The sequence below is a fragment of the Budorcas taxicolor genome, chromosome 1 (assembly GCF_023091745.1).
Source record: "Budorcas taxicolor isolate Tak-1 chromosome 1, Takin1.1, whole genome shotgun sequence".
In the NCBI taxonomy this organism is placed as follows: domain Eukaryota; kingdom Metazoa; phylum Chordata; class Mammalia; order Artiodactyla; family Bovidae; genus Budorcas; species Budorcas taxicolor.
The window spans coordinates 174,389,358-174,417,211 of record NC_068910.1 but is presented as its reverse complement, the minus strand read 5'-3'; the positions used below and the strand labels follow the sequence as shown (position 1 = coordinate 174,417,211).

The window sequence follows — 27,854 nt, the reverse complement described above, 5'->3', positions numbered from 1 at the left end:
ATGGACATCTAGGTATTTTAAATCTTCTCTTTGGGTCTGCATGTTTACCCTCTGTCTTTTCAAAAACAGATCCACCCTACCTTGAAACTTTTCATCATCTCATTAACACTCAACCAAAAGACAAACGTCCAAGGGTGGATGAATTTAGCCCCTGAACAGCTGATCACTGCTGGGGAAGTCATCTGTCTGTTTTAACTTAAATCTGTCATCTCTGAAGCCAAATGGACAGTCCTGCCATTTTTCTCTCGTTAAAATCATGGCTCCTTTCTGTGAGAATTTCATTTTAGATGTTCTCTTTCCTCACATCTCCTACATTCCATTCCTTCTTCCCTAACTCCACTCTCAGTTGATGGCCTCACCTCTTATTTCCTTGAAAAAGATGAAAGGCCATAAGAAAGAACTCACTCATCATCCTGGCACCAAATCCACTAACGGACCTGGGTCTGTGTGCAGCTCCTTTCCCCCTCCTACTCCTCTTTCTCACCCTCTCTGTTGCTTCATCCCAACAACTTACAAGTGTGCTCTGGGAGTTTCCATTCGAATCTTCCATTCCTTTTCCAGAGTTCCTCCATCGCCAACCCATGCAGCACCTTACTTTTAAAACAGCTCCCTACATGTTCTATTAATATGCCTCCTTCCTCATTCTTCACTTCTCAATTTTCAACCGACTCCTGTTTGAACCCTGTTCTTAAAACTCCATTAAAACTGCTCCAAGTTGCCAATTTGGATGGATGCTTATCTGTACTTACCTTCCTTGATCTGGTTGCCAAACTCCACCCAATTCCCTTTTCTCTCTTTCTTGGACTCTCTCTTGAGATCAGTGACCTCTAAGTTTTCTGTGTTTCTTTTATTTCTTGGCTGTTCTCTGGACTTCGTCCTGAATAGGGTCCTTTCCCTCTCCGTGTTCTCATCCCAGATGGTTTTACTCTTCCCATGGCTTTCTTCATCTCTGTGCCAACAATGCCTTCATTTATATTTCTGGCCTAAACCACTTCCCCATTTGCCCACTAAACAACTCCACTGGAACATCTCACAGGCATTTTAAATGTAAAGTGTTCAAAAGTCTCCCCAACTGTTACACCTGACTCATTTACCTTCAAAATTTATATTAAATGTGTCATATATTAAATGTATTTCTATCCCTCCCAGGATCATCTCAGTTTTAACTACTCCTTTTCTCTCATTTAGATTAGCAATAGTTCCCCTCGTGATCGCCATGATTTCACTTTTGCCTTTTTCTGATCTGATCTAGTCTCCACACAGTGCACTGAGTGATCTTTCAAAGAAAAGCTGGGTAATATCTGCTGCTCAAAGTTCTTGGGTGACTTCCCACAGACTGCAATGAAATCTAAACTCCTTGCCATAGCTTAGAAGGCCAGTGGTAAAGCCCCCCAGACCAACTCTTAACCCCTTAGCCTTCACTCTCTTTTCGTTTCCTTGGCTCCCCCGACCCTTACACTTCTTCCAATGCTGTGGAATGGGAGAAAATTGACGCCTACGTGTGCACGACCTTTCACTGTTATGTGGGAAGGAGAAAACAGAATTTCCACTTTCTTTTTCATTTCTTCCTTTACAATTTCTATTTTTGAGTATACTTTCTAACGGAAATAATGAGTTTAATTTGTTGTTGTTGTTTAGTTGCTAAGTCGTGCCTGGCTCTTTTGTGACCCCATGAGCTGTAGCCCACCAGGCTCCTCTCTCCATGGGATTTCCCAGGCAAGAATACAGGACTGGGTTGCCATTTCCTTCTCTCCAGGGGATCTTTCTGACCCAGGGATGAAACTCGTCTCCCCTTGGCAGGCCAATTCTTTACCACTGAGCCACCTGGGAAGCCCAATGAATACACGAATATAATTTATAAGTAAATAAAAATAAGCATGGAGGGTGCTTGCTAAAAAATTTTTTTCCCTCTTTCTTTAGCTGTGTTGGGTTTCAGCTGTGGCACATGGGATCTTCATTATGTTATGTGGGATCTTTCACTGTGGTCGCACAGACTCTCTTATTTGCAGTGAGTGGGCTTAGTCACTCTGAGGCATGTGAGATCTTAGTTCCCTGACCAGGGATGGATTGAACCTGCATCCGCTGCATTGCAAGGTGGATTCTTAACCACTGGACCACGAGAAGTCTCTCAAATATATTTTTCTGGTGGAATGTGATTTAAACTTGGAGGAGAATGCTCTAATACACCAAGGTTTTGGCTTTCTTTTAAAATTCTTCCCTTTTTTGTGTGTGTTGGTTTGTGATTTTGTTTTTTTTTTTTTAATCTTAAAGTCTTTGTGCAAATAGGCTCTCTTTACCAGGACATCTCGGTCACCAGCTCAGAGAAGACTTCCCTGATCATCCATCCAATGCCCTTGTCCTTCATGTCTTCCTTCAGGCATTTATGTTTGTGTAGTACCTACCAGTGTGGAACTGTGTATTTGTTTACTTGTACTTTGCCTGTCTCCATGTGGCAGAGCATGGTTGTTTAGGTTCAGTCTCTGTACAGTGCTTGGCAGAGAACAGGCATTTGCAAAAAATATTTTTAACTGAATGGATGAACCTGTGTCATATTTACCATGGTATGACTGTGATCTTTCGTCTCTTCCATGTTACTGCTCATGTCATTTCCTACATGGAACCACTTTCCCCTTTCTTTTAAAAGCCCAGACCTTGTGTTTTAAAGCCCACCATCTCCCCAACTTTGCATCTGCCTCCACATTCCACCCTCAATCTGCCTTCCTGATCCCCTGGCCTGCGGTTTCCTATCAGGACTTGCATTCTCATGGAGTTTACTTGATAGTCACTGGATTTACCACTTGCTCTGGCTTCCCAGGTGGCACAGTGATAAAGAACTCACAGGAAACACTGGTTCAATACCTGGGTCAGGAAGTTCCCCTGGAGGAGGACATGGCAACTCACTCCAGTGTTTTTGCCTGGAGAATACCATGGACAGGGGAGCCTCGCAGGCTGCAAACAGTTGGATGAGACTGAGTGACTGAGCATGGACTGGCTTCTTTGTATAGATGCCTATTCATACCTTCTTTATATCTTTTTACCTCCCCTTTGCTTCTTCAGTTCAGTCGCTCAGTCGTGTCCGACTATTTGCAACCCCATGAATCGCAGCATGCTAGGCCTCCCTGTCCATCACCAACTCCCGGAGTTCACTCAAACTCATGTCCATCAGTTGGTGATGCCATCCAGCCATCTCATCCTCGGTCATCTCCTTCTCCTCCTGCCCCCAATCCCTCCCAGCATCAGGGTCTTTTCCAACGAGTCAACTCTTCGCATGAGGTGGCAAAAGTATTGGAGTTTCAGCTTCAGCATCAGTCCTTCCAATGAACACCCAGGTCTGATCTCCTTTAGAATGGACTGGTTGGATCTCCTTGCAGTCCAAGGGACTCTCAAGAGTCTTCGCCAACACCACAGTTCAAAAGCATCAATTCTTTGGCACTCAGCTTTCTTCACAGTCCAACTCTCACATCCATACATGACCACTGGAAAAACCATAGCCTTGACTAGACGGACCTTTGTTGGCAAAGTAATGTCTCTGCTTTTGAATATGCTATCTAGGTTGGTCATAAGTTTCCTTTCAAGGAGTAAGCATCTTTTAATTTTATAGCTGTAATCATCATCTGCAGTGATTTTGGAGGCCACCCCCCCCCCCCCCCCCCCACACCAAAATAAAGCTCCTTTGCTTCTTAGATACTGCTTAAGTTTTTCTGGTTCTGAACTCATAGCCTAACAGCCTAAGAGGTCCCAACCCCATCTGGACTTCTGAAATCTCAAACTTAATTCCCATCTAACCTATTATTATCTATCTTGCTCCCAGAGGGAGGTTCAACACAGCTAACCTCTCTCAGACATCTGGGTTCACACTGTTCTCCTTTGAGAACATATCACTTATATCACCCATGTAGACTTGAATTTCTGGTAGGATTTTGAAGTTACAGTCTATATTTAATAAGTCCATTCCTTATTTATTTACTTACTTATGTATTTATTTATTCAAGCAATAAGTTAACACAGTAACTCAAAACACTAACTCTAAGCCTTTGGGAGCTTCAGAAGGTCTTTTTTTGTGCCACTCAGAATTGAAGCTTTAGTTTTATTTATACTTTGACACCCTGGGAACTGTCAAGTGTGTCTGTGGCAAGGTGGACTGAAAACAAATCTCCAAATGTTAGCCACATGGGGCACATTTTATTTCAGCAGTAAATTAAAATTTTTTTGTTTTTGGTTTTGTTTCCTTAATGGGCATAGTTTTGAGACCTCATTGTTATGGCATATGGAATTTCTCCATACTTTGGGAACTCGAACATGTGTGTCAATAAAAGTGACCCCGCGCTCACACTCCAGCCCTTCAGCAATCCCCCCCTCAGCTCTGTCAACTGTCTTGTCCTCTGATAATCAGAGCAACGCTCCTTCTGAAAAGCCAGGCAAACGTGCCCTGGAATGAAATTATTAGTAGAATCTCTAGTTCCTCCACAGAGGCCATTCTCTTCATTTCTTAAATAAATCCTGCCCTTTCCCTAAAATCTTTATTTTACAATGAGAGTTGGTTATCTTAAAATGGAATTTTCTTATCTTTGATTATGTATTTTTAAATTCTTTGCTCTTTCTTCAGCACCTAGAAGACTATGTGGCAATTGTAAGCACTCTGATTATTTACTGAAAACATAAATGAACGTTTCCTCCTTTCTTATAAAGTTAAGGACCCATACCTTTGACACAGTCTATATAATGATGCTGCATCGCTGGTTCCTGCCTGGTGAAATAGAATTTTCTTTATTTCTTAAATAAACTGCTCATTTAAATTTCCTTACCTAAAGCAATATAAGTAAAAGGGGGGTATTTCTGTAATAATATTTTTTCCTTGCTGGTAAAAGAAATAGACATTTAGAGAAAATATAGAAGATAGCTAATCCTATTCACGAGAGATAACCACTTCTAATACATCTTCGTATGTTTTCTTTTGGAGAAGGAAATGGCAACCCATTCCAGTACTTTGGCCTGGAAAATCCCATGGACAGAGGAGCTTGGTGTTTTCTTTTGGCGGTCTTAATGGGCAAATCTCCAAATAATCTTCTTCATATAAACAGTTCTATACCCTGCAATGTGGTATCCGACATAAGTATTGTTTTATGTCTTTAAAGTTTTTGTAAAAATGATTTTTCATGGTTTCTTAATATTCTTCCATATAGATGGATGTCTATATGTTACTTTGTCCCATCTTTAGACATTTATATTATTATATCACACATCGTAAATTATATATTAATCATATAAGCTATACATTAGAAAATATACTATATTGTGCTGTTATACATATTCAGTTCAGTTCAGTCGCTCAGTCATGTCCGACTCTTTGCAACCCCATGAATCGCAGCACGCCAGGCCTCCCTGTCCATCACCAACCCCCGGAGTTCACTCAAACTCATGTCCATCGAGTCAGTGATGCTATCCAGCCATCTCATCCTCAGTCGTCCCCTTCTCCTCCTGCCCCCAATCCCTCCCAGCATCAGAGTCTTTTCCAGTGAGTCAACTCTTTGCATGAGGTAGCAAAAGTACTGGAGTTTCAGCTTTAGCATCATTCCTTCCAAAGAAATGCCAGGGCTGATCTCCTTTAGAATGGACTGGTTGGATCTCCTTGCAGTCCAAGGGACTCTCAAGAGTCTTCTCCAACACCGCAGTTCAAAAGCATCAATTCTTCGGTGCTCAGCTTTCTTCACAGTCCCACTCTCACATCCATACATGACCACTGGAAAAACCATAGCCTTGACTAGATGGACCTTTGTTGCCAAAGTAATGTCTCTGCTTTTCAGTATGCTATCTAGGTTGGTCATAACCCTCCTTCCAAGGAGTAAGCGTTTTTTAATTTCATGGCTGCAGTCACCATCTGCAGTGATTTTGGAGCCCCCCCAAAATAAAGTCTGACACTGTTTCCACTGTTTCCCCATCTATTTCCCATGAAGTGATGGGACCAGATGCCATGATCTTCATTTTCTGAATGTTGAGCTTTAAGCCAACTTTTTCATTCTCCTCTTTCACTTTCATCAAGAGGCTTTTTAGTTCCTCTTCACTTTCTGCCATAAGGGTGGTGTCATCTGCATATCTGAGGTTATTGATATTTCTCCCAGCAATCTTGATTCCAGATTAATGTTATACTATACATTAATAATGTATGTTATATTATACAATATATAATATAACATTATGCATATTTAATATAATATATTATGCAATATTTAATATAATATTATATATATTATACATTATTAATATTATACATATTAATAGCATACATATATAGCACTTTCATTTGCACACTTGTAGACATTTAGGCTACTACAGATTACTCCCCAGTACTTTTTTGATGTGCGTATCTTAAGTTCTGTACGCATTTCAGGTCATTTCTTTAGAACAGATTCCTAGAAGTAGAATCACTGTGTTAAAGGATATGAATATTTTTAAGACTCTTGACCTGCATTGCTAAATTGCCTTTTTAGAAGTGTTGAAATAATTTATACACTGACTAGAAATATGTGAAAGTATCTAAACTCTTAACTCCAGCCGGCACTGATTACTGTCTTTTAAAAATGGATTAAAAAGAGTACTGTTACCTTAACTTCAATTTTTAAATGCTGACTACTAATGAGGCTGAATACTTTTTCTGCACTCAAAGTCTCCTTTGAGTTATTTGCTCATGTCTTAGGTTCAGTGATTATTGATTTGCACGAATTCATAGCATCTTAAGGGTATTAAACTTGTCTTTCATATTTATTACACATATTTTCAGGTTACTATATAGACAGATTTTTTAATAAACCTCATATTTTTACAGTCAAATCTGTCAGTCCTCTACTGTTAGACATTATTTACAGGTTTAATCCAAAGGGAGAGAGAAAGAAAGAAAGAAAGAAAGAAGGGCATGTACAAAGAATAATGTAACAAATACCCATGACCTTGTGGGCCAAATTTAGCAAATGCTAATATTTTGCTTTTGATATTTTAAAAACAAAATTACATGAGATCTTAATTTCCTTCCCAGTGACATTTCCCTCCTTCCCATCCCTTCCTCGTTATCCAGAGGCAACACCAGCACGAATTTTGTGAGATTATAAATATGCTGTTATAGTTTTATCACAAGTATATGCACCCATTACTGCTTAGTGTGTTTTCAAAATTTACACAAGCTATCATACTATTCATGCCATACTTTTGCAGCTTGCTTATTAAAAACTGATATTATGTTTTTAATATTTATTCCATTTTACTGCTCATATGTCTATCGAATTCGCTTTCACTTCCTGTATAGCATGACTACACCATGACATTTTTCTCCATCTTTCTAATGATAACATTTGCATTGTTCCTGATTTTTTGATGCAATGTTCAGTTTACTTCTGTTAATTGACATGTTCTCTTGGTGCAAGTATGTGAGAGTTGCACCTAGAAATGGAATTTCAAGATAATAGGGTTCATGAATTCAAAATATAACCAGCTACTGCCAGATTGTCCTTTAAAAAACATTGTAGAGGTAAATTTGTCTTAAGCCCTGTTTAGGACATAACATTTTTACATGTTATAATATAAAGCTTTTTGATTGAAAGAAATGAGCATTTCTTACTTAAATGCTCTCATTGAAAGAAAAGAAAGAGAGAGAAAGGAAGGAAGGAGAGGGAGAAAGAGAGAAGGAGGGAGGGAGGGCAGGTAGGAGGGAAGGAAGAAGAAAGAAAGAAGAAATAAAAATATGTGAGGCAATGGATCTGTTATTAACTAGATACGGGGAATCCTTTGTGGGGGAAATGCCTATACCATCTTTTCTGATAAGTTATAAATGCAGCGAACACTTCTGGAAAGTGTACACCGCCCCTTGTTACTCACCCCCCTTGTTAGCTAGCTGTCATTTATGAATCTAATTATTGCTATGTATTTTTAATTACTTTTTCTTTTTTAAGTAGATATACCTGATGTTTACTTAAGTAGATAGTCTCACACGTTGTGTATAAACATTCTTATCTTGTTATATCTTTGCCAAAACCTTATTGCCACAATGTTTTTATTCTTGATAGTCTGATCATTGTAAAATGGTACTTCATTTTTAACATTTTAAATCAATTATTTCGATGACTTTTAGTGAGACGAAACATCTTTTCTTCGGTGTTTTGGCCACTTGGGTTTTTGTACAGTGAATGTTCTGTTCACGTACTTTGCCCGGTTTTCTCGTGGTTGCTTGTCTCTTCCTTGCTGATGTGCAAGAGAGCTTGAGTCAGTTAAACATATTTTAAATAACTTCTCCCAGGTTATGCTGTTATGCTTGCCTTTTAACTTTGTTATGGTGCAATTTGTCATACAGAAATGTAAACTGTTTATATAGTCAAATCTATTCATATTTTCTTTATGATCTCTGTTTACTTAGATCTTAACTTTTTATCCTGAGGTCATAAAGACAACCATTGTTATTTTTGTCTAATTGTTGTAAAGTTTCACGGATTCCATTTAGACCTTTATTTGGAGTTAATTTATTCATGATAGTGTCGAGGCAGCACTGAATTTTATCTTTTCAATCTGGAAAATTCACATATCCCTATGCTGCTAAGTCACTCCAATCATATCTGACTCTGTGCGACCCCATAGATGGGAGCCCACCAGGCTCCCCCGTCCCTGGGATTCTCCAGGCAAGAACACTGGAGTGGGTTGCCATTTCCTTCTCCAATGCATGAAAGTGAAAAATGAAAGTGAAGTCGCTCAGTTGTGTCCAACCCTCAGCGACCCCATGGACTGCGGCCTTCCAGGCTCCTCCGTCCGTGGGATTTTCTAGGCAAGAGTACTGGAGTGGGGTGCCATTGCCTTCTCCAACATATCCCTATACTGCTTTTTAAAAACTTTATTTTCTCCTCCCTGATTGGAAATCTCCCTTCTATCATCTATCAAGTGTGATATATTCTTGGAACCAGCTCTAGACTCTATATTCCTTACTATTAATTTATCTCTGTAGCAATAATCATCCCCTCATCTTATTGTGCTTTTACAATAAGTTTTCATTTCCTAGTAGAAAAAATTTTCTCCTCTCTGTTCTTTTTCAGAACTGTTTTGTTTATTCTCAAATTTAGGATCAGTTTGTCTAACTCCATGAAGAAATTCTGTTGCTATTATGGTTGGAAATAAATTATATTTATAATCTGAGAGTAATTTCTATTTGCATAATCAGTGTTCATAGCCAGGGGAAGAGCATATCTTTCCATTAATCCAGGTTAAAAAAATGTTTTTATTACTGTTTAAAATCAAGATAACTAATAAAGACAGGTACGTTATACACCCATAACAAATGCAAAAACTATAGTTTTTAACAGAAGAGAAGGTTGTTCCTTCCTCATGCAAAGTGTGTGTGTGTGTGTGTGTGTGTGTGTGTGTGTGTGCGCGTGCATGTGTAGCAGGGGTCTGGGTAACTCTCCAGAGAAGCAGTCTTCTGGGTGGGAGTTTGGAGTTGCAGGCTGTGGCCATCCTTCCGGCCACTCAATATCAACATCTGCTTCTGCGGTCTCCATGGTAGGGGAAGAGAGGCAAGATGAAGAGAGAAGCACTGGTTCTTAAAAGCTTCTGCCTGGAGTGATACAGGGCTTCCCTGGTGGCTCAGATGATAAAGTGTCTGCCCGCAATGCGGGAGACCTGGGTTTGATCCCTGGGTTGGGAAGATCCCCTGGAGAAGAAAATGGCAACCCATTCCAGTACTCTTGCCTGGAAAATTACATGGTCGGAGGAGCCTGGAGTGATACATATCCCTTCTTATATATCATTTGCTGAAGCAAGTCACATGTCCAAGGCTTATTTCAAGAGGCAGGGAATTGTAATCTTACAAGCACAGAGTAGAGAAAACCCAGAATATTGGTGTTAGCTCTCATGACACCATGGTGTACGCTTGTGCCCCTGCTCTGCCACCGACGAGGTATGTGATCTTTGACAAGTCCCTATGCTTCCAACTGCAACATCTGGAAAGTGATAGGATTTATTTATTTATCTAATTGGTGCACGCATGTGTGCTAAGTCACTTCAGTCATGTCCGACTTTTTGTGATCCTATTGACTGTAACCCGCCAGTCTCCTGTATCTCCTGCCCTGGCACGTGGATTCTTTACCACTAGCACCACCTGGAAAGTCCTATTCAATTGGTCCTTACTATTTATTGGGAGCCTACCATGTGTCAGGCACTGTGTGACTGGAAATATAATGGTAAAAACAGTGCAATCCTTGCCTTCAAGAAGTTTGCAATTTAACAGATATCTTACTGTTGATTTTCAGTTCTAAAATTCCAAGATTTTATTTAAAAAATTCTCAATAACAAACTCTCCAGAGAATTATATTCCAGAGACTTAGGTATTCTCTCAGAAGTTTCTTTCTTCTTTGTATACCTGAATTTAGTTGGCTGCAATGTAACTCTATCACAGCAACAGATACACACCTGCCCATCATTTTTAAATCACTAGCATGAGTACAGACTGGCACAGGTGGTGACAAGAAAGCAGACGTTGGACCATTCTCACTGCTGTTTTGAATTTAATGAGAAGAATACTTCATAAAATAAAGATAGCTGAAAATCAATTTGATTGGGAAATACCTGGGCTGATAACCTTGCCACATAATGTACATTCCAGATGTCAAAGCTTTCTCTAATACTTACGAGTAAACCAAATTATAAAACTTCTGAAATTTCTAAAACATTTTGTTCTACAATTAATTTTTCCCTAGAGGAATATTTATTGGTATGAAATAGAAGAAATATGAATAAGCATACTTGTGAGCATGCACAGAACTTGTTTGCCAAGTTTTTTTTCCCAATCTCTTAGGACATGATGCTGCCTGCCAAGTTTTAATTTACTAGTTCCCTCTAGTTAAAATACAGCTCACAGAGAAACATTTCTAAGAATGTGAGGCATTGTCTTTAAACATGGTGCAATCGTTTAAAATTTACATGAAATAAGGAAGGGATTCCATTCTACTTTGCATTGATGCAATTAGGGATTTCCTTTATTTTTCATACTACGTATCTAATTCTTAAACCAAAGTAAAAAATAGTGATGCAACCATAGAATGTAGTTTCAGTGTCTTACTTTGCATTGATGCAATTATTGGATTTCCTTTATTTTTCATACTACGTATCTAATTCTTAAACCAAAGTAAAAAATAGTGATGCAATCATAGAATGTAGTTTCAGTGTCTTACATACCATACTAACTAAACTTTTGATTAATTACTACCATTTCTCATTTTTTCACAACCCTTTAACACTTAAGAGGTATTGAGTTTGTTTCACAATATAACAGTTTTTATTAATTTGCTAGGTGTTTATACTTTGAATTTATTTAATATTAGTATGTTTGCTCCCCTTATTAATAGTAAAACAAGGACAAAGACCAAGATCATACACTCCTAGAATCTCTGGTTTCATCAGTAAGCATCCAATGCTTATTACTGGGCTTTCTTGAAAGCAAAATAAGGATAATTAGGTTCTCTGAACACGAGAAGGGAGAGATCAATAACCATTTTCTATTCTCATTAGCCATGTTCTCCCTGAGCGATCCAACTTACTGTCATGACATCAAGTGCTATCTTTGACACCCAAGTCCAATATCTCCAGTTCTGGCTTTCTTCCTAAGTTCCACACTGGTAATTCAAAGACCATCACCACCTGGTTGTCTGCATAAACAACTCATACTCAAAATATGTAAACCAGAATGATTTATCTTCTTCTTCCACATCAGCTTCCTTTGTGGTCAACTTTTTCAAGATGGTGCCATTATCCATTGGCCATAGATACACCTGGAGTCATTTTTGGTTCTTCCATCTTCTTTATCAGGGAACAAGTCCTGTTGACTCGGCTTCTTTACTGCCTCTTGAATCCATCCTCTTCCTATAACTTCCAACTTCGGTTCAGGCTTTCATTTCCTACCTGACTACAGTGATCACTTCCTTCATAGTCTTCCTGTCTCCAGTCAGGCTTCCTCCAATTATTCTCCATACCCAAGCCTGTGACCCTGTTCAATGTGATCACAGCAGTGGGCACCCACTTCCAGTTTCACTCTATTGACTGGGTGGGCATGGTTCCACTTTCTGGTCCTTTCCCAGTTTGATGGCCTGTTCAGAGGTCTCGGTCAACTTGTCCTTGTTTTACTATTAATAAGGGGAGCAAACATACTAATATTAAATAAATTCAAAGTATAAACAACTAGCAAATTAATAAAAACTGTTATATTGTGAAACAAACTCAATACCTCTTAAGTGTTAAAGGGTTGTGAAAAAATGAGAAGTGAGAGTGATGTCCCTATTTCCACACTCCTAAAATGCTGTAACTCACAAAAGCCATGCCTGCCTCAGCAGAGCTCTTTCTCACCCTGACCATGCTCTCTTCCTTCCTGTTCATCTTGTCTTCCTTTTCTAACTTGGTGGTGACAGCAAAGGGTAAGGTGATGAGAGGAAGTATGCAGGGAAGAAATGAAAAGCCCCGAAGAACCTAGAGTCCGACTGCTCTTTCCTCTTCAGTCCTAGAGTTGTCTATCTGTAAAATGTTTTCCGTCTCTGTGTGGCTCTGAGTGGGCTGTGTTATGTCAGTCTGGGAGTCTCAAAAGGCAGTGACTTTGTCTACTGATATCACTGGGTCCTGAATCTGCTATAGCATGACACGTAAGTCATTACTTAGTGTCTTCTGATAATAACAAAAGAAAGGAAAGGAAAGAAGAGGAAACATTGAACCACTAAGAAAAAGCAAACTCGTCTTGAATCTTGGCTAAAAATAACATGTGCAAGGAAAGAAGCATTTACCTTCTGCTCTGGGAATGTGGACTCCGTCATAGCTGTTTCAAAGCTGTGAGCACCCCCTGCCTGGGTCTTCTCCCATAGAGTTCTGAGGAATTGTACAGAATGACTCTGAATGGACAGCGGCTCAGGAAACAGGCTCTGAAAGGGGGCATTCATGAGAGAAACATGACATGTTTATCTCTTGTCCCAACAATATTGTTTGATGGCTGCAAAGCACTATTTTAGTCTCGGTCTGAACTTAAAAAATGGTTTAAATAAAGCTACAGAGAAATATATTTTGAAGATCAAATGTACAGTACATTTCATGCTTTCTGTTTTTTAACAAATTTAACTTATTAAATAGCGTTTTCAAGACAGTTGATATTGATTTCTGTAAATATGCCTAACCTTTGTAAGGTAGTGCTTATATCAATCACTTCTCAAGGATGTTACTTAATTGGAAAAAGGCTAATATAAATATTTATATTTATTTTTCAAAGATCAGAGAATTAAGGTATAAAATTAGAGTACAAATAGCAAGTTTTTTAGAGCTTCCCAGGTGGTGCTAGTGGTAAAGAACTCACTTGCCAATGCAGGAGACGTAAGAGACATGGGTTTGATCCCTGGGTCAGAAGATCCCCTGGAGGAGGGTGTGGCAACCCACTCCACAAAACCCGTTCTTGCCTGGAGAAGCCCCATGGACAGAGAAACCTGGGGGCTACAGTCCACAGAGTCGCAGAGTTGGACACAACTGAAGCGACTTAGCATGCAGCAACATACATCAAGTTTATTTATACAGAGTAAATCATGAATAATAGACATTAAATAACCAACAGTCCATTATTCAATTGCTCAGATATGAACAGTGTAAGGGAGGGTTGGGAAAATAAAAACATTTCAGTCCTAAAGTGTATAATGGCTGAATAGTCTTAGAGTTTTAAGATATTTTAAGCTTTGGACAATAAGACTGTTAATGTAAGAAAAAATTACATTTACATATACTTCATTCAAGTCAATGAAAATACAAATTTCAAAGGAAAATTTAGATTGTATATTTAATTAATTATGTGTTTAACAGTTATTTACATGTGATGTTATACCTAAGAATGTGAGAAGTGTCTCAATTCAAGGAAATAATTTTATAAAAACATACAGAACATAAAGGCACACAATTACACACACATGCACACATGCACACACACACAAAATATAATATATATAATATATATTACCTTTATGTGTGAGGTATAATAAAATAACGATATTGGCTTATAAAATCCCATTTTCAATGTCAATGACTGTCCAAATATTGACTTACGAGACTCTCTAGATAGTCTCTGTGTACATGGTTTCCATTTAGTAAGTGAATAACAATTCTTTTCCAGAAAAATCTCATTATTATCCTCCTCAACATGGACTGTTTTTGGTACTCAGTGGGAAAAGGTGGAGGATTTTATACCCTGAGTAAATTGCTGACAGGTTTAAAAAGGTTAAGAGTCAGTAACAGATCAATGTGAAACCCAAAATGTGTATACATCTGGGAATTTCTTGATTATTATCAGAAACATATACAGCATATGACCATTCACTTAAAAAAGAGCAGGACCTGTTTTAATTAATCATCATTCCAAAGAGGTCCATTTAGACTGGAATCTCTTAATTTGAGAACTCCATCATGAGTCTGTAAATTGACAGAGAGTCTAGCCCAGCATACCAGGCTCGTATGGGTTTGTAACTATCAAGTCAAAGGTATGATTTTTAGTTATCCCAAAGTCAGGTTTCATCCAGATCACACAGTATCAAAGGTGTAGAAAAAGAAAGGAAACATTCCAGTAAAAAGAACAGAGAAAAAAAAAGAGCAGCATAAACAGATATTTGTTGGTGATTTTGCTCAAAGAGAAAAACAAAGAATCAGACTAAGTCAATAAAATAAGACAGAAAGGGCAAAGACAAAATCAAACTTTCTTGGTCTGTTTTCAGAAAACTGACAAATGTGAAGAATAAAGCCAAAGATGCAACCAAGTACAAAATCACTGATGAAAACTATTTGAAAACCATTAGTAAAGTAGGAGAAGGTCTTTATTTCAAGAAAAGGAAGACAATCAATGCTGTTTTTCATATTCATATACAGTTTCTTTGGTGCTGGGCCTTGGCTGTGGAACTCAGGCTTTCTCTAGCTGCGGGGAGTGGGGGCTACTCTTTGCCGTGGTGCACGGGCTTCTTGCTCCCATGGTTTCTCATCTCTTGTTGCGGAGCACAGGCTCTAGGGTGTGTGCGCTTTGGTAGTTGCTGCAGGTGGGCTCAGTAGTTGTGGCCCACGGGCTTAGTTGCTCTGAGGCATGTGGAATCTTGCCAGACCAGGGATCAAACTTGTGTCCCCTGCATTGGCAGCTGGATTCTTAGCCACTGTACCACCAGGGAAGTCCCTATATTCATATACAATTTGATTCACATCAAAATATGAGTTGTTCTCGACAAGATATGATTAAGTGTTCTTGAGACTTCGTATAGAAAAAGATGGTATCCCTGAGCCATGTCTAAATTGTCTCTTTTCTTTCTTAATTATTATAGTTCCACTTTACAACTATGATACATTCAGCATTAAAATTCATTTTTTCTTAATAAGCCTGCCCAATTTTATAAAGAAACATAACTATCTGATTAGTGACTTTCATTGGGACTATTACAGAAATATTATATTAATAGAAGTAAATAAACTTATTCTTACCTGGCCTAATTTTTAACCATTTTGTAACATTTGCATTCTCCTTTTTCTGCCTCTACCCTCTCTGTTCCTGCCTGCAATCCCCATTTTGTTTTAAACATAAGTGAAGACCACTGGGTCAGGAGTCAGGCAGTCTGAGTTCTGTCCTTCAATTTGCTTATTTGGAAAAATGATGTCTAAGATTCCTCCTATTACTAACATTTTGTAATCTATATTCAAATTTTATTGAAAGTTTAATGCATTCAAGATAAGCATTTCCAAACAAGAATCTTTTTTGGTGCTAAAAATCTTTGCATCAAATTTTTTCTTGTTTAAACTCCTCTTTATATAACTTTACCTCTATATAGAAAAGTGGCATTCCAGTGTTTTAACAATGTCAAAAAAGATATACTGACTCCAAAGTTATTTGGAGATTGGGAAATAATGGCTAGCTCTCCATAAGCAAAGCTGTCCACCCCCAATAAGTGATTTTTTGTTGTTATCATTGAACAAAAATATTTTCCCATTTATTCTTTTTTTTTTTCTGAGTGAAAGGATATTCAAGATAATAATAGGCTTGTCTTCCTGATTACTAATCTAGGGCCTTTTATAAGGAAAGTGTCCTAAAATATAGAAAAAAAACCCATGTTAAAAATTACTAATTAAATGTGCATGCATTGTTATTATTTGTATATTACTCTGGTCAAAGAGTAATTCAGTAAAAATGATTATAAACTCATACCTGGCTCATTAAGCAGCCATGCTGAACTTGAATTATACATACCTGCTGAAATAGGAACATGATTTGGATCCATGGCTGAGGTTCTTGACTGATGAGAATAAAACTGGATTTACTGTAGAGGCAGTAATGACCCTTCAGGGAACAAGTGAAGAACAGCTTTGCTACACAACTTCTAACTGAATCTGGAAACAAATAAACATAGCATTAAACATTAGATTCTTCCCAGAGATACACCTTATACTGCAACATACAAACACCTTTAGAAATACATTCTTTAGTTTTCAGTCTGTGAGTTAATAACTTCAACAACTGTTGATTTGGGAGTAGATCCATCTTATGGAATGTAGATTAATATGAAGTTGCTTTAAGCAAGTGTATTCAATCCCTCTTTCTCTTTTATTAACAATGCATGAAAAGTCTCAAAGCAAGTCACAAGGGAGGGAAAAAAAAACTCTTACCAATGAAAAGTGAGACAGGTGTCATTTCCACCTGAGTGGGCACTTCGAAATGATAACCTGGGAAGCATAAGCAAATGAATGCAGGAAATCTAGGGATTTTTCTGGGCAGAGATGGTGTGCCATGGCCAGGGCACTGTTATCTTGGTTACACAGAGGCTGCAGAGACAACCTCCAGAATAACTCTGGCCAGGAGTGTGGCTTCCTGTGAACAGGTCTGGTTTGACAAGGTCATTTCATCTTGAGCTTCAGCAGGAAAACTTAAAGCAATCATCCTTTAGGGGCAGGAAAGTGGGGGAGCATGGTGGTGGTAGCATACAGCAGAGGTGGTGCAGAACTGTGTTGAGGAGTCACTTGATATTTACAGCCCTACAAGATAGGTGTTAACTTTTTTTTTCCAGTTGTCACACATGGGATCTAGTTCCCTGACCAGGGAGCAAACCCAGGGATTTTGGAGCACAGAGTTTTAGCCACTGGACCACCAGAGAACTCCCCAGGTGTTAACTATTTCTATGGTAAATATGAGGAGACCTAGCCCATTAAAGGGTCAGCTTATTGAGCCGTGTGACTGTGTTGTTCACCCCTCTAGCCCTGGCATGTGGCATACAATAGGTGCTCTAAAGAGAGTATCTGAAGAGATGAATGAGGCTCAAGGATCCAGAAAAAAATCACTCAGTTCTGCCCAGTCTGTGGCAGAACCAGGATTTGAACTTAGCCAAACTTTTGGCACATTGAGATGCTTTAGGCCCTATCATACTAGGCATTTTAAAATCTGCAGAGTAATATTGATAGCTCATGGGGTAATTATTGTTTCAGAATTAATCTGACATTTTAAAGAGATATTTTGAAAATAGATGCATTATGCCCTACTAGCAAAAAGAGAAACGCACTAGAGTTTATTAAAAGTTGATGGGAACCCTAATTAGATGGTAGAGTCAGTCTCATCCATGAGAGTATATGGGGTTCCCTAGAGAATTGTGGGGAGGTGGGCAGCTTAACTGTGCACAATCAGGGCTCAGGCCTGAAGGAATAACAGGCTTCTGGGAAAGAGTTTGAAAGACTTAAGGGAGGGTGGCCAATGACAGATCAAAGAAGACGACACTGGAAACCAAACAATAAAGCCACAGGGCAATTTAGAATTATATTTAGAAATCTTAGTAAGTAACAGCTTTCTGTGTGATTCTGACCATTGGTATGAAAGAGGACTAGCTTTCATGAAGTTTATTATTTGGGGGAATTTGATCATTCAAAATCCTCATATGAAATCAGAAATCATTTCTACATTCTCTGGATGAATGGCTTACAAATTCAGTAGAAAAGACCAGGAGGCCTGTCACTGACAATAAAAGACTTGTTTGAATACAATAAAGCACAATATACACTTATTATTTGCCCTATCAGAAATTGTTTGTCAATCGCAATTAAAAATACGTTTTTGTCACTGATGCTCTGAAAAACTGAATTTAAGTTAATCATTACTAGAGAAGGCAGAAACCAAGTATTCCATAAGATCACACACACACAAATGGTTCTACTAGAAATCAGTCTAGCCATAATGGATACATTGAGACAGCACTCTGTTAATAACTTCAACAACTGTCGATTTGGGAGCAGATCCATCTTACGGAATGTAGATTAAAATGAAGTTGCTTTAAGCTAGTGTATTAAATCCCTCTTTCTCTTTTGATTACCAATGCATGAGAAGTCTCCAAGCAAGTTGCAAGGGAGGAAAAAAACACCTGCTTTAATCGAAAGATTCCAAAGGGCAAGTTCATTTGTATGAACCTGTGCAGTAGCTTGACAGTGTAAGCTGGACTTCAGGCCCGTGCCATGAAAAAAATGTTTTCATTTTTTTCCTTCTCCTAAATTACTCCTCATTCATGTTTTCTTTTGAAAATGAACATTGATTCAATTGATTTTACTTGTCCTGACCTACCAGCTCTCTATACACAAATGACAGGGGTCCCAGATCACAGAAAATGGACAGAGTGGTAGAATAGAGAGACCTTCACCTAGAAGTATATACACTGACTATAAAAACACATCAGTTCTGTGATGTAAGTATTAGTTGCTCAGTTGTGTTTGACTCTTTGCAACCCCATGAACTGTATGTAGCCCACCAGGCTCCTCTGTCCATGAGATTCTCCAGGCAAGAATACTGGAGTTGGTTGCCATTTCCTTCTCCATCTGTGATGTAAGGGTTTGTTAATACTTTTAGTAAACTAGATCTGTGTCATTATTTTCTCATTTTTTTTCCTGAGGTTTGCTGGCTTAGAAAGTTTTCTCAACACTAACATTTAGTTGCTAATTTTTCTCTGTAATTTTCTCCCTTCTGTTCATTCCATGGTATTGAATGCTGAACATGCAATAAATGGTGTTGGATGGATGAATGGATGTCAGACACTGTGCAGAGACCAAGAGAAGCCATGATGTTGACACTGCTCTTAAGAAGTTTACAGTAAAATGGGAGAAACATCTATAAATGATGGTTGTAAATTAAGTCCATGGAGGGACAAGCGGTGCGGACCACTCAAAGGAAGCAGCTATTATCCTTGGGGAGCCAGGGGAGGCTTCATGGAGGAGGAAATATTTGAGGTGACCTTGAAAGCTAACCAAGATTTTGAACTCAGAAAAAGTATGACAGAGACAAGCATTTTAAGTGTAGGGAACACTCTGAAAAAAATCACATAAAGCATGAATGTTCAAGGTAATTCCAGGTAGTAAAGTTAGTGTATCTGGGTTTTTACGGTATTTTTTTACTTATGCAACTGTTATTTATTTTTCTAGAAATATTGAAGAGAGAGGAGGTCATGCTTTGATAAACACACACCAGATCTGATTGTTATTTCTTTACTTTTGGTATACTGTGGCTTATTTTTATAAAAAAATCAAAGGATTTGGTTTGGTCTTTAAAAATATTGAAGTTAACATGAGCAGCAATAATTGTATAATATAATGTGTTGTAAGCTGAAATACCCAAAATATATACACATTACACATGGATAGCTTTAAAGACATATTGAAAATATAAGAGCATTTGTTCTTCTTTTTGAGTCAAAGTATTTTAAGAATCACTTTGGAATTCTTTTTTTCCGAGCTTTGCTGGAGTAAAAATTCTCTCAACACTAACATTCAGTTGCTAATTTCTCTCTGTAATTTTCTCCCTCCTGTTCAATCCATGGTACTGAACAGTGGGCATGCAATAAATGGTGTTGGATAATGAACGGATGTCAGACACTGTGTAGAGACCAAGAGAAGCCATGATGTTGACATTGCTCTTAAGAAGTTTACAGCCAAATGGGAGAAACACCTGTAACAATGATTGTAAATTAAGTTCATTGAGGGACATGCAATGCCAGCCACTCAGAGCACTGAGCACCTGTTATCTTTGGGGAACCAGGGGAAGCTTCATGGAGGAGGAAATATTTGAGGTGACCTTGAAAAAGGTTAACTTCAGTAATTTTAAGTATTTTCAAACCAAATCCTTTGATTTTTTTTTTTTTACAAAAATAAGCAACAGTCTACCCAAAGTAAAGGAATAACAAAAAAAAGGACTTTTTTTCTTTTCTCCCCCACTTTTTTCCTACAGTTCATATGCTTTTATTCTTGCGCTGCATTCACTGTACTGTGTTAAATTTTTATTAATGATATTTAAAAATAAGGTTTCATTTTACAATACTTTTAGATTTATAGAAAAATTACATGTATAATTATTATACATATTGTATGTAATTACAATTATAATGAAATGAAAGTTGCTCAGTTGTTTCTGATTCTTTGCAACCTCATGGACTACAGCCCACAAGGCTCCTCTGTCCATGAAATTCTCCAAGCAAGAATACTGGAGTGGGTTGCCATGCCCAGCTCCAGGGAATCTTCCCAACCCAAGGGTCAAACCCATATCTCCTGCATCTTCTGCACTGCAGGGGGATTCTTTACTGCTGAGCTACCAGGGAAGCCCTAATAAACCAGTACTGACACATTATTATAAACTTAAGGCTAGAGTTTATTCAGATTTCCTTAGTTTACACTTAGTGTCTTTTTTTCTATTCCAGGATCCCTCACAACATCATTCATTATGTCTCCTTTGGCTCCTCTGGGCTGTGACAATTTCTCAGACTTTCCATGTGTTTGATGACCTTGAGAGTTTGTTTGACCTTGAGAGTTTTGCAGAGTACTTTTGCTAGGTATTTTGTAAATTGTTTCTTAGTTGGAATTTGTCTGTTTTCCTCATGAGTAGACTGAGATTTCTAATTTAGGGGAGGAAAATCAGAGAGGTAAAGTGCCATTTTGCTCGTATCAGATGGAGAGTACATTTATCTACATGACTGATGACTAGTGCTGTTGACCTTGAACATCTGGTTGAGGTAGTGTTTACCAGGTTTCTCTACTAAAAAGTTACTCTTCCCCCCACCCCCACTTTCCACATTGCCCTCTCTGAAAAGAAGTCACAATGTGTAACCCATACTTAAAGAGTCGGGGGTAGCTTCACCTCCTGAGGGCAGAATAGCTGCATAGACCATGTGGAATTCTGCACAAATTTGTCTCTTTCTCTTCTAGTTATTACATTCAAATTATTTAGTCACACCAGTCAGAATGTCTGCGATCCAAAAGTCTACAAGCAATAAATGCTCGAGAGGGTGTGGAGAAAAGGGAACCCTCCTACACTGTTGGTGGGAATGCAAACTAGTACAACCACTATGGAAAACAGTGTGGAGATTCCTTAAAAAATTGGAAATAGAACTTCCATATGACCCAGCAATCCCACTGCTGGGCATACACACCGAGGAAACCAGAATTGAAAGAGACACATGTACCCCAATGTTCATCGCAGCACTGTCTATAATAGCCAGGACGTGGAAACAACCTAGATGTCCATCAGCAGATGAATGGATAAGAAAGGTGTGGTACATATACACAATGGAGTATTACTCAGCCATTAAAAAGAATACATTTGAATCAGTTCTGATGAGATGGATGAAACTGGAGCCGATTATACAGAGTGAAGTAAGCCAGAAAGAAAAACACCAATACAGTATACTAACACATATATATGGAATTTAGAAAGATGGCAATGATGACCCTGTATGCAAGACAGCAAAAAAGACACAGATGTGTATAGCGGACTTTTGGACTCAGAGGGAGAGGGAGAGGGTGGGATGATTTGGGAGAATGGCATTGAAACATGTATACTACCATGTAAGAATCGAATCACCAGTCTATGTCCGATGCAGGATACAGCATGCTTGGGGCTGGTGCACGGGGATGACTCAGAGGGATGTTGTGGGGAGGGAGGTGGGAGGGGGGTTCATGTTTGGGATCGCATGTACACCCATGGTGGATTCATGTCAAGGTATGGCAAAACCAATACAGCATTGTAAAGTAAAATAAAGTAAAAATAAAAATTAAATAAATAAATAAATAAAGCTACAGGCAAGGAAAAAAAAATTATTTAGTCAATTTTTCTATCAGTATGTACTCATGGATATTTATTTTATAATTCAACATTATTTTACTTATTCCGTTGCTCTGATTGTTCCAGATTTGGCCACAGGGAACTCTTTTGGTTGGCTCGTGTTTCCACTGCATGCTAACTCACTTCAGTCATGTCTGACTCTTTGCAACCCCATGAACTGTAGCCCACTAGTCTCCTCTGTCCATGGAATTTCCCAGGCAAGAATACTGGAATGGGTTGCCATTTCCTCCTCCAGGGGACCTTCCTGATCCAGGAATCGAACCCGTGTCTCTTACATTGCCTGCATAGGCAGGCGGGTTCTTTATTACTAGTGCCACCTGGGAAGCCCTGCGTCCACTAGATACACTGCCATCATTATGTGTGTGGCTTTCGGTTTGTTTTTTAAAATCACTTCCTTATTACATCTTACATACAAGATGCTCCAGGCTCATTTTGCATGTTTTCTGCCCTGTCTTAGAATTAGCTGTTTCTCTAAGGAGTTTTGGTTTCTTTCACTGAAGAATTGTGTTAGAAATTAAGATGTAGGTATTGTGTATGTTTGTTGCTACTGGGGTATCATTGGTCCCTTCAGGTGATAGCGCAGGGAAATTATGTATGTGTATATATGCATATATCTATTTATAAGTATTTCTGTATGCAACCATCTGTACTTACATTAAGCTAAACATGAGTTTGGGCTTCTCAGCTAGCACTAGTGGTAAAGAACCCACCTGCCAATGCGGGAGACATAAGAGATGCAGGTTCGATCCCTGGGTTGGGAAGATCCACTGGAGGAGGGCATGGAAACCCACTCCAGTATTCTTGCCTGGAGAATCCCATAGACAGAGGAGCCTGGAGGGCTACAGTCCACAGGGTCACAAAGAGTCAGACATGACTGAAGTGACTTAGCATGCGTGCATGAAAATATGAGTTCATATTGTGGTTTCAGTTCTAATTAATTACCACATGTATCATTTTAGACTCCATCCCTTGCTTATCTGTTAACTCTCACTTCAACAGCGAGAAGCCTGAGTCCCACTGTTAGTATTTTTATCTCTGTCAGTTGTAGGAAGCACAGTTCTTTTCCTCTCCCTTTCCCTATCTTTCCCTCCCCTTCTTCCCTTTCTCCCTCCTTTCTCTCTTACAAATAGTTGTGTATTTAGTATCCACCAAAGTATCTGGCATTGAGAAGCCTACCTCAAAACGTAATAATGATATTTTATTATATATTTTCTGCTTCTTTCTGGAGCAACAATAAACCAGTATGATATTCCAATGAAAATAATAAGAAATAAAAATAGTAATAATACAATATTAATTTTCATGTTAAAATTTTATCTTAATTTTAACTAAGCATTCCACATCATCATACCTGGCATGAAAGATGTAGCTATTTGTTAATCTGAACATTCTTCATTAGTTTCAGTTCAGTCGCTCAGTTGTGTCCGACTCTTTACAACCCCATGGACTGCAGCACACAAGGCTTCCCTGTCCATTATCAACTCCTGGACCCTACTCAAACTCATGTCCATAGCATCAGTGATGCCACCCGAAATCTCATCCTCTGTTGTCCCTTTCTACCCCTACCTTCAATCTTTCCCACCATTAGGGTATTTTCCAATGAGTCGATTCTTTGCGTCAGGTGGCCAAAGCATTGGAGTTTCAGCTGCAGCATCAGTCCTTCCAATGAATATTCAGGACTGACTTCCATTAGGATCGACTGGTTGGATCTCCTAGCAGTCCAAGGGACTCTCAAGAGTCCTTTCCAACACCACAGTTCAAAAGCATCAATTCTTCAGCACTCAGCTTTCTTTATAGTCCAGCTCTCACATCCATACATGACTACTGGAAAAACTATAGCTTTGATTAGATGGACCTTTGCTGACAAAGTAATGTCTCTGCTTTTTAATATGCTATCTAGGCTGGTCATAGCTTTTCTTCCAAGGAGCAAGCATCTTTTAATTTCATGGCTGCAGTCACCATCTGTAGTGATTTGGGAGCCCCCCAAAATAAAGTCTGTCACTATTTCCATTGTTTCCCCATCTTTTTGCCATGAAGTGATGGGACCGGATGCCATGATCTTAGTTTTTTTCACGGTCCTCTTTCACTTTCATCAAGAGGCTCTTTAGCTCGTCTTCGCTTTCTGCCATAAGGGTGGTGTCATCTGCATATCTGAGGTTATTGGTATTTCTCTAGGCAATCTTGATTGCACCTTGTGCTTCATCCATCCCTGCATTTTGCATGATGTACTCTGCCGCTCAGTCGTGTCTAACTCTTTGTGACCCCATGGACTGCAGCCCACCAGGCTCCTCCCTCCATGGGATTCTCCAGGCAAGAGTATTGGAGTGGGTTGCCATTTCCTTCTCCAGGGGATCTTCCTGACCCAGGGATCGAACCCTGGTCTCCTGCATTCCAGGCAGACACTTTAACCTCTGAGCCACCAGGGAAGTCCCATGTACTCTGCATAGAAGTTAAATAAGCAAGGTGACAATATACAGCCCTGACGTACTCCTTTTCTGATTTGGAACCACTCGGTTGTTCCATGCCCAGTTCTAACTGCTGCTTCTTGACCTGCATACAGATTTCTCAGGAGGCAGGTAAAGTGGTCTGGTATTCTCATCTCTTTCAGAATTTTCCACAGTTTGTTGTGATCCACACAGTCAAAGGCTTTGGTGTAGTCAATAAAGCAAAAGTATATATTTTTCTGGAACTCTCTTGCTTTTTCGATGATCCAATGGATGGTGGCAATTTGATCTCTCATTCCTGTGCCTTCTCTAAAACCAGCTTGAACATCTGGAAGTTCACAGTTCATGTACTGTTCAAACCTGGCTTGGAGGATTTTGAGGATTACTTTGCTAGAGTGTGAGATGAGTGCAGTTGTGTGGTAGTTTGAGCATTCTTTGGCATTGCATTTTTAGGGGGCTGGAATGAAAACTGACCTTTTCCAGTCCTGTGGCCACTGCTGAGTTCTTCACATTTGCTGGCATATTGAGTGCAGCATTTTCACAGCATAATCTTTTAGGATTTGAAGTAGCTCAACTGGATTTCTATCACCTCCACTAGCTTTGCTCATAGTGATGCTTCCTAAGGTCCACTTGACTTCGCATTCCAGGATGTCTGGCTCTAGGTGAGTGATCACACCATCATGATTATCTGGGTCGTGAAGATCTTTTTGTACAGTTCTTCTGTGTATTCTTGCCACCTCTTCTTAATATCTTCTACTTCTGTTAGGTCCATATCATTTCTGTCCTTTATTGTGCACATCTTTGCATGAAATGTCCCCTTGGTATCTCTAATTTTCTTGAAGAGATCTCTAGTCTTTCCCATTCTATTGTTTTCCTCTATTTCTTTGCATTGATCACTAAGGAAGGTTTTCTTATCTCTCCTTGTTATTCTTTGGAACCCTGCATTCAGATGGGTGTATCTTCCCTTTTCTCCTTTGCCTTTAGCTTCTCTTCTTTTCTCAGCTATTTCTAAGGCCTTGCCAGACAACCATTTTGCCCTTTTGTGTTTCTTTTTCCTGGGGATGGTCCTGATCACTGCCTCCTATACAATGTCCTTAGTTTAGCCATTTGTATTTTAGCTATATTCTAAATGCTAGTAATCTTGTTATTATCCCAGTAAAGAAATAATTCTTTATTCATTTTATGGTTGTAAAACATTAATGTAAGAAAAACTAGAAATATAAATCCACCAATTAGCATTTTCAAAAGCATTTTAAAATTAGAAATATTCCTAAATGATATCATAACATTTTGGAAAAGAATTATAGTCTTCCACCATAGCACCCCTGAATGCACCTAATCTTGTCAAAAAGGAGCTATAATTTATGATAATATTTTAAAAGTCTAGTGGAAATTTGAAATCAAGAAAATCATAATCAAAAATAAAAATCAGATTTTATTGTGAGTGTGTGTACTACTTAAAATATTAGAGTAAGTTGATGTGTGGAATAACAAATATCAGTATTCACTTTTGTACCAATCACTCCATTAAATGTTTTATATAATTATCACTTAATCCTCATAATTATCTATTAGTATCTCTTTTCACTTAAGGGGTTAAAGAGTCAGAGTTAAATGACTTAATCAAGTGAGACAGAGCCAGGTTTTAGACCCAAGTTCCTTAAAATGTTAAGTCCCATGTTTTGTTCACAAAGTGATATGACCTCCTGCAAAGTCACATTGTTTAATGGTCTTGAACATCCCTGGTTGAGCTATCTGTAGCTTCTGCAGGGACAGGATGGACAATCCAAAATAAACTGCCAGTACCTTTAACAAGACAACATAAGTTGTTCTGGCTTAGAAATAGAACCTAAGGTATTAATTTCTATGCAATTACTATATAGTCAACATAATTCTCTAATGTGAGGGTAAAACAAACCTTTTCATAAACCTAAAAAGCTGTGGAAAATCAATAAAGAGAAGCTCTTTATAGGCCTGTGTGAATAGGGAATAATTGGTCTCTTTTATCCTCAAATGTGGTAGGAGGAAGTAAAGAGGATTCTAAACTCAGAGGGAATAAACAAGATAACTGGGCTTAGAGCTCTTGGAGGTAGAGAAAGCTGTAGAAAAAGGTGAAGGAGTACTGTGGTGGTAACTGTGATGCCTCGAGATTCTCTGCTAACAGCTGATAACTTTGACTATTTTTCTAAACATACTGGATCTGAGAAACACACCATTCTTCTTGGGAGATGAGACACTTAATGATGTATCTCCCAGGGTGGTCCTTATATCTAATCCATGCCATTATATACTTTTTATTTAGAGATAAGTGCCTTTTATGAATAAAAATAGAGTATGACTTTGATTTTTTTAATAGTAAGTATACATATGAAAGAGTTGGCTTTATTTCTTGGAAAAAGAAATGTTAACTCTTTTGAATTCTTTATGAAACTTATAATTTGAAAGCTCTCTCCCAGCTAAATAAGGGCCAAATGAATGTGTTTGGCTTATTTCCCAGATTTTCAACTGAATTATTCTTCTCCATATCTAAACTATATTTCTAGAATGATTTATAAAAACTCAAACACAGGAGTCTCTGTAGAAATTGCTGGATTGAAAGTATTCACACATTGAACATATCATAGATAAGCAACAAATTCAGAGAAGGCATTTGAAGAACTTGCTAGCTAATTTTCATTGACTGCTTGTTTTGAGGGCTTCCCTGGTGGCTCAGACAGTAAAGAATTCACCTGCAGTGTGAGAGACCTGGGTTTGATACCCGGGTTAGGAAGATCACTTGGAGGAGGGCATGACAACCCATTCCAGTATTCTTCCTTGGTGAATCCCCAAGGACAGAGGAGTCTGGCAGGCTATAGTCCATGGGGTCGCAAAGAGTTAGACACGACTGAATGACTAACACTTTGACTTGTTTCATACCTAGGTATAAGTGTAACAACTGCTGCTGCTGCTAAGTCATTTCAGTCGTGTCCGACTCTGTGTGACCCCATAGTCTGCAGCCCACCAGGCTCCACTGTCCCTGGGATTCTCCAGGCAAGAACACTGGAGTGGGTTGCCATTTCCTTCTCCAATGCATGAAAGTGAAAAGTGAAAGTGAAGTCACTCAGTCGTGTCCGACCCTCAGCGACCCCATGGACTGCAGCCTTCCAGGTTCCTCCATCCATGGGATTTTCCAGGCAAGAGTACTGGAGTGGGGTGCCATTGCCTTCTCCAATAAGTATAACAGATTACAACAAATCCTTGTAAAGTAGGTTTAGTTATCC

The 27,854-nt window shown here is 38.7% G+C and overlaps 1 protein-coding gene across 1 annotated transcript in view; it reads right to left on the bottom strand.

Moving 5' to 3' along the window:
* The window catches only part of VEPH1 (ventricular zone expressed PH domain containing 1), a 261,990-nt gene that overhangs the window by 39,427 nt on the left and 194,709 nt on the right, over positions 1-27,854 (bottom strand). Inside the window, exons 9-10 of the mRNA XM_052641472.1 lie at positions 16,262-16,401; positions 12,798-12,932 (exon numbers count right to left, since the gene is read on the bottom strand). Coding sequence (XP_052497432.1) covers positions 12,798-12,932; positions 16,262-16,401 — 275 coding nt within the window. The remainder of the gene's footprint in view (positions 1-12,797; positions 12,933-16,261; positions 16,402-27,854) is intronic.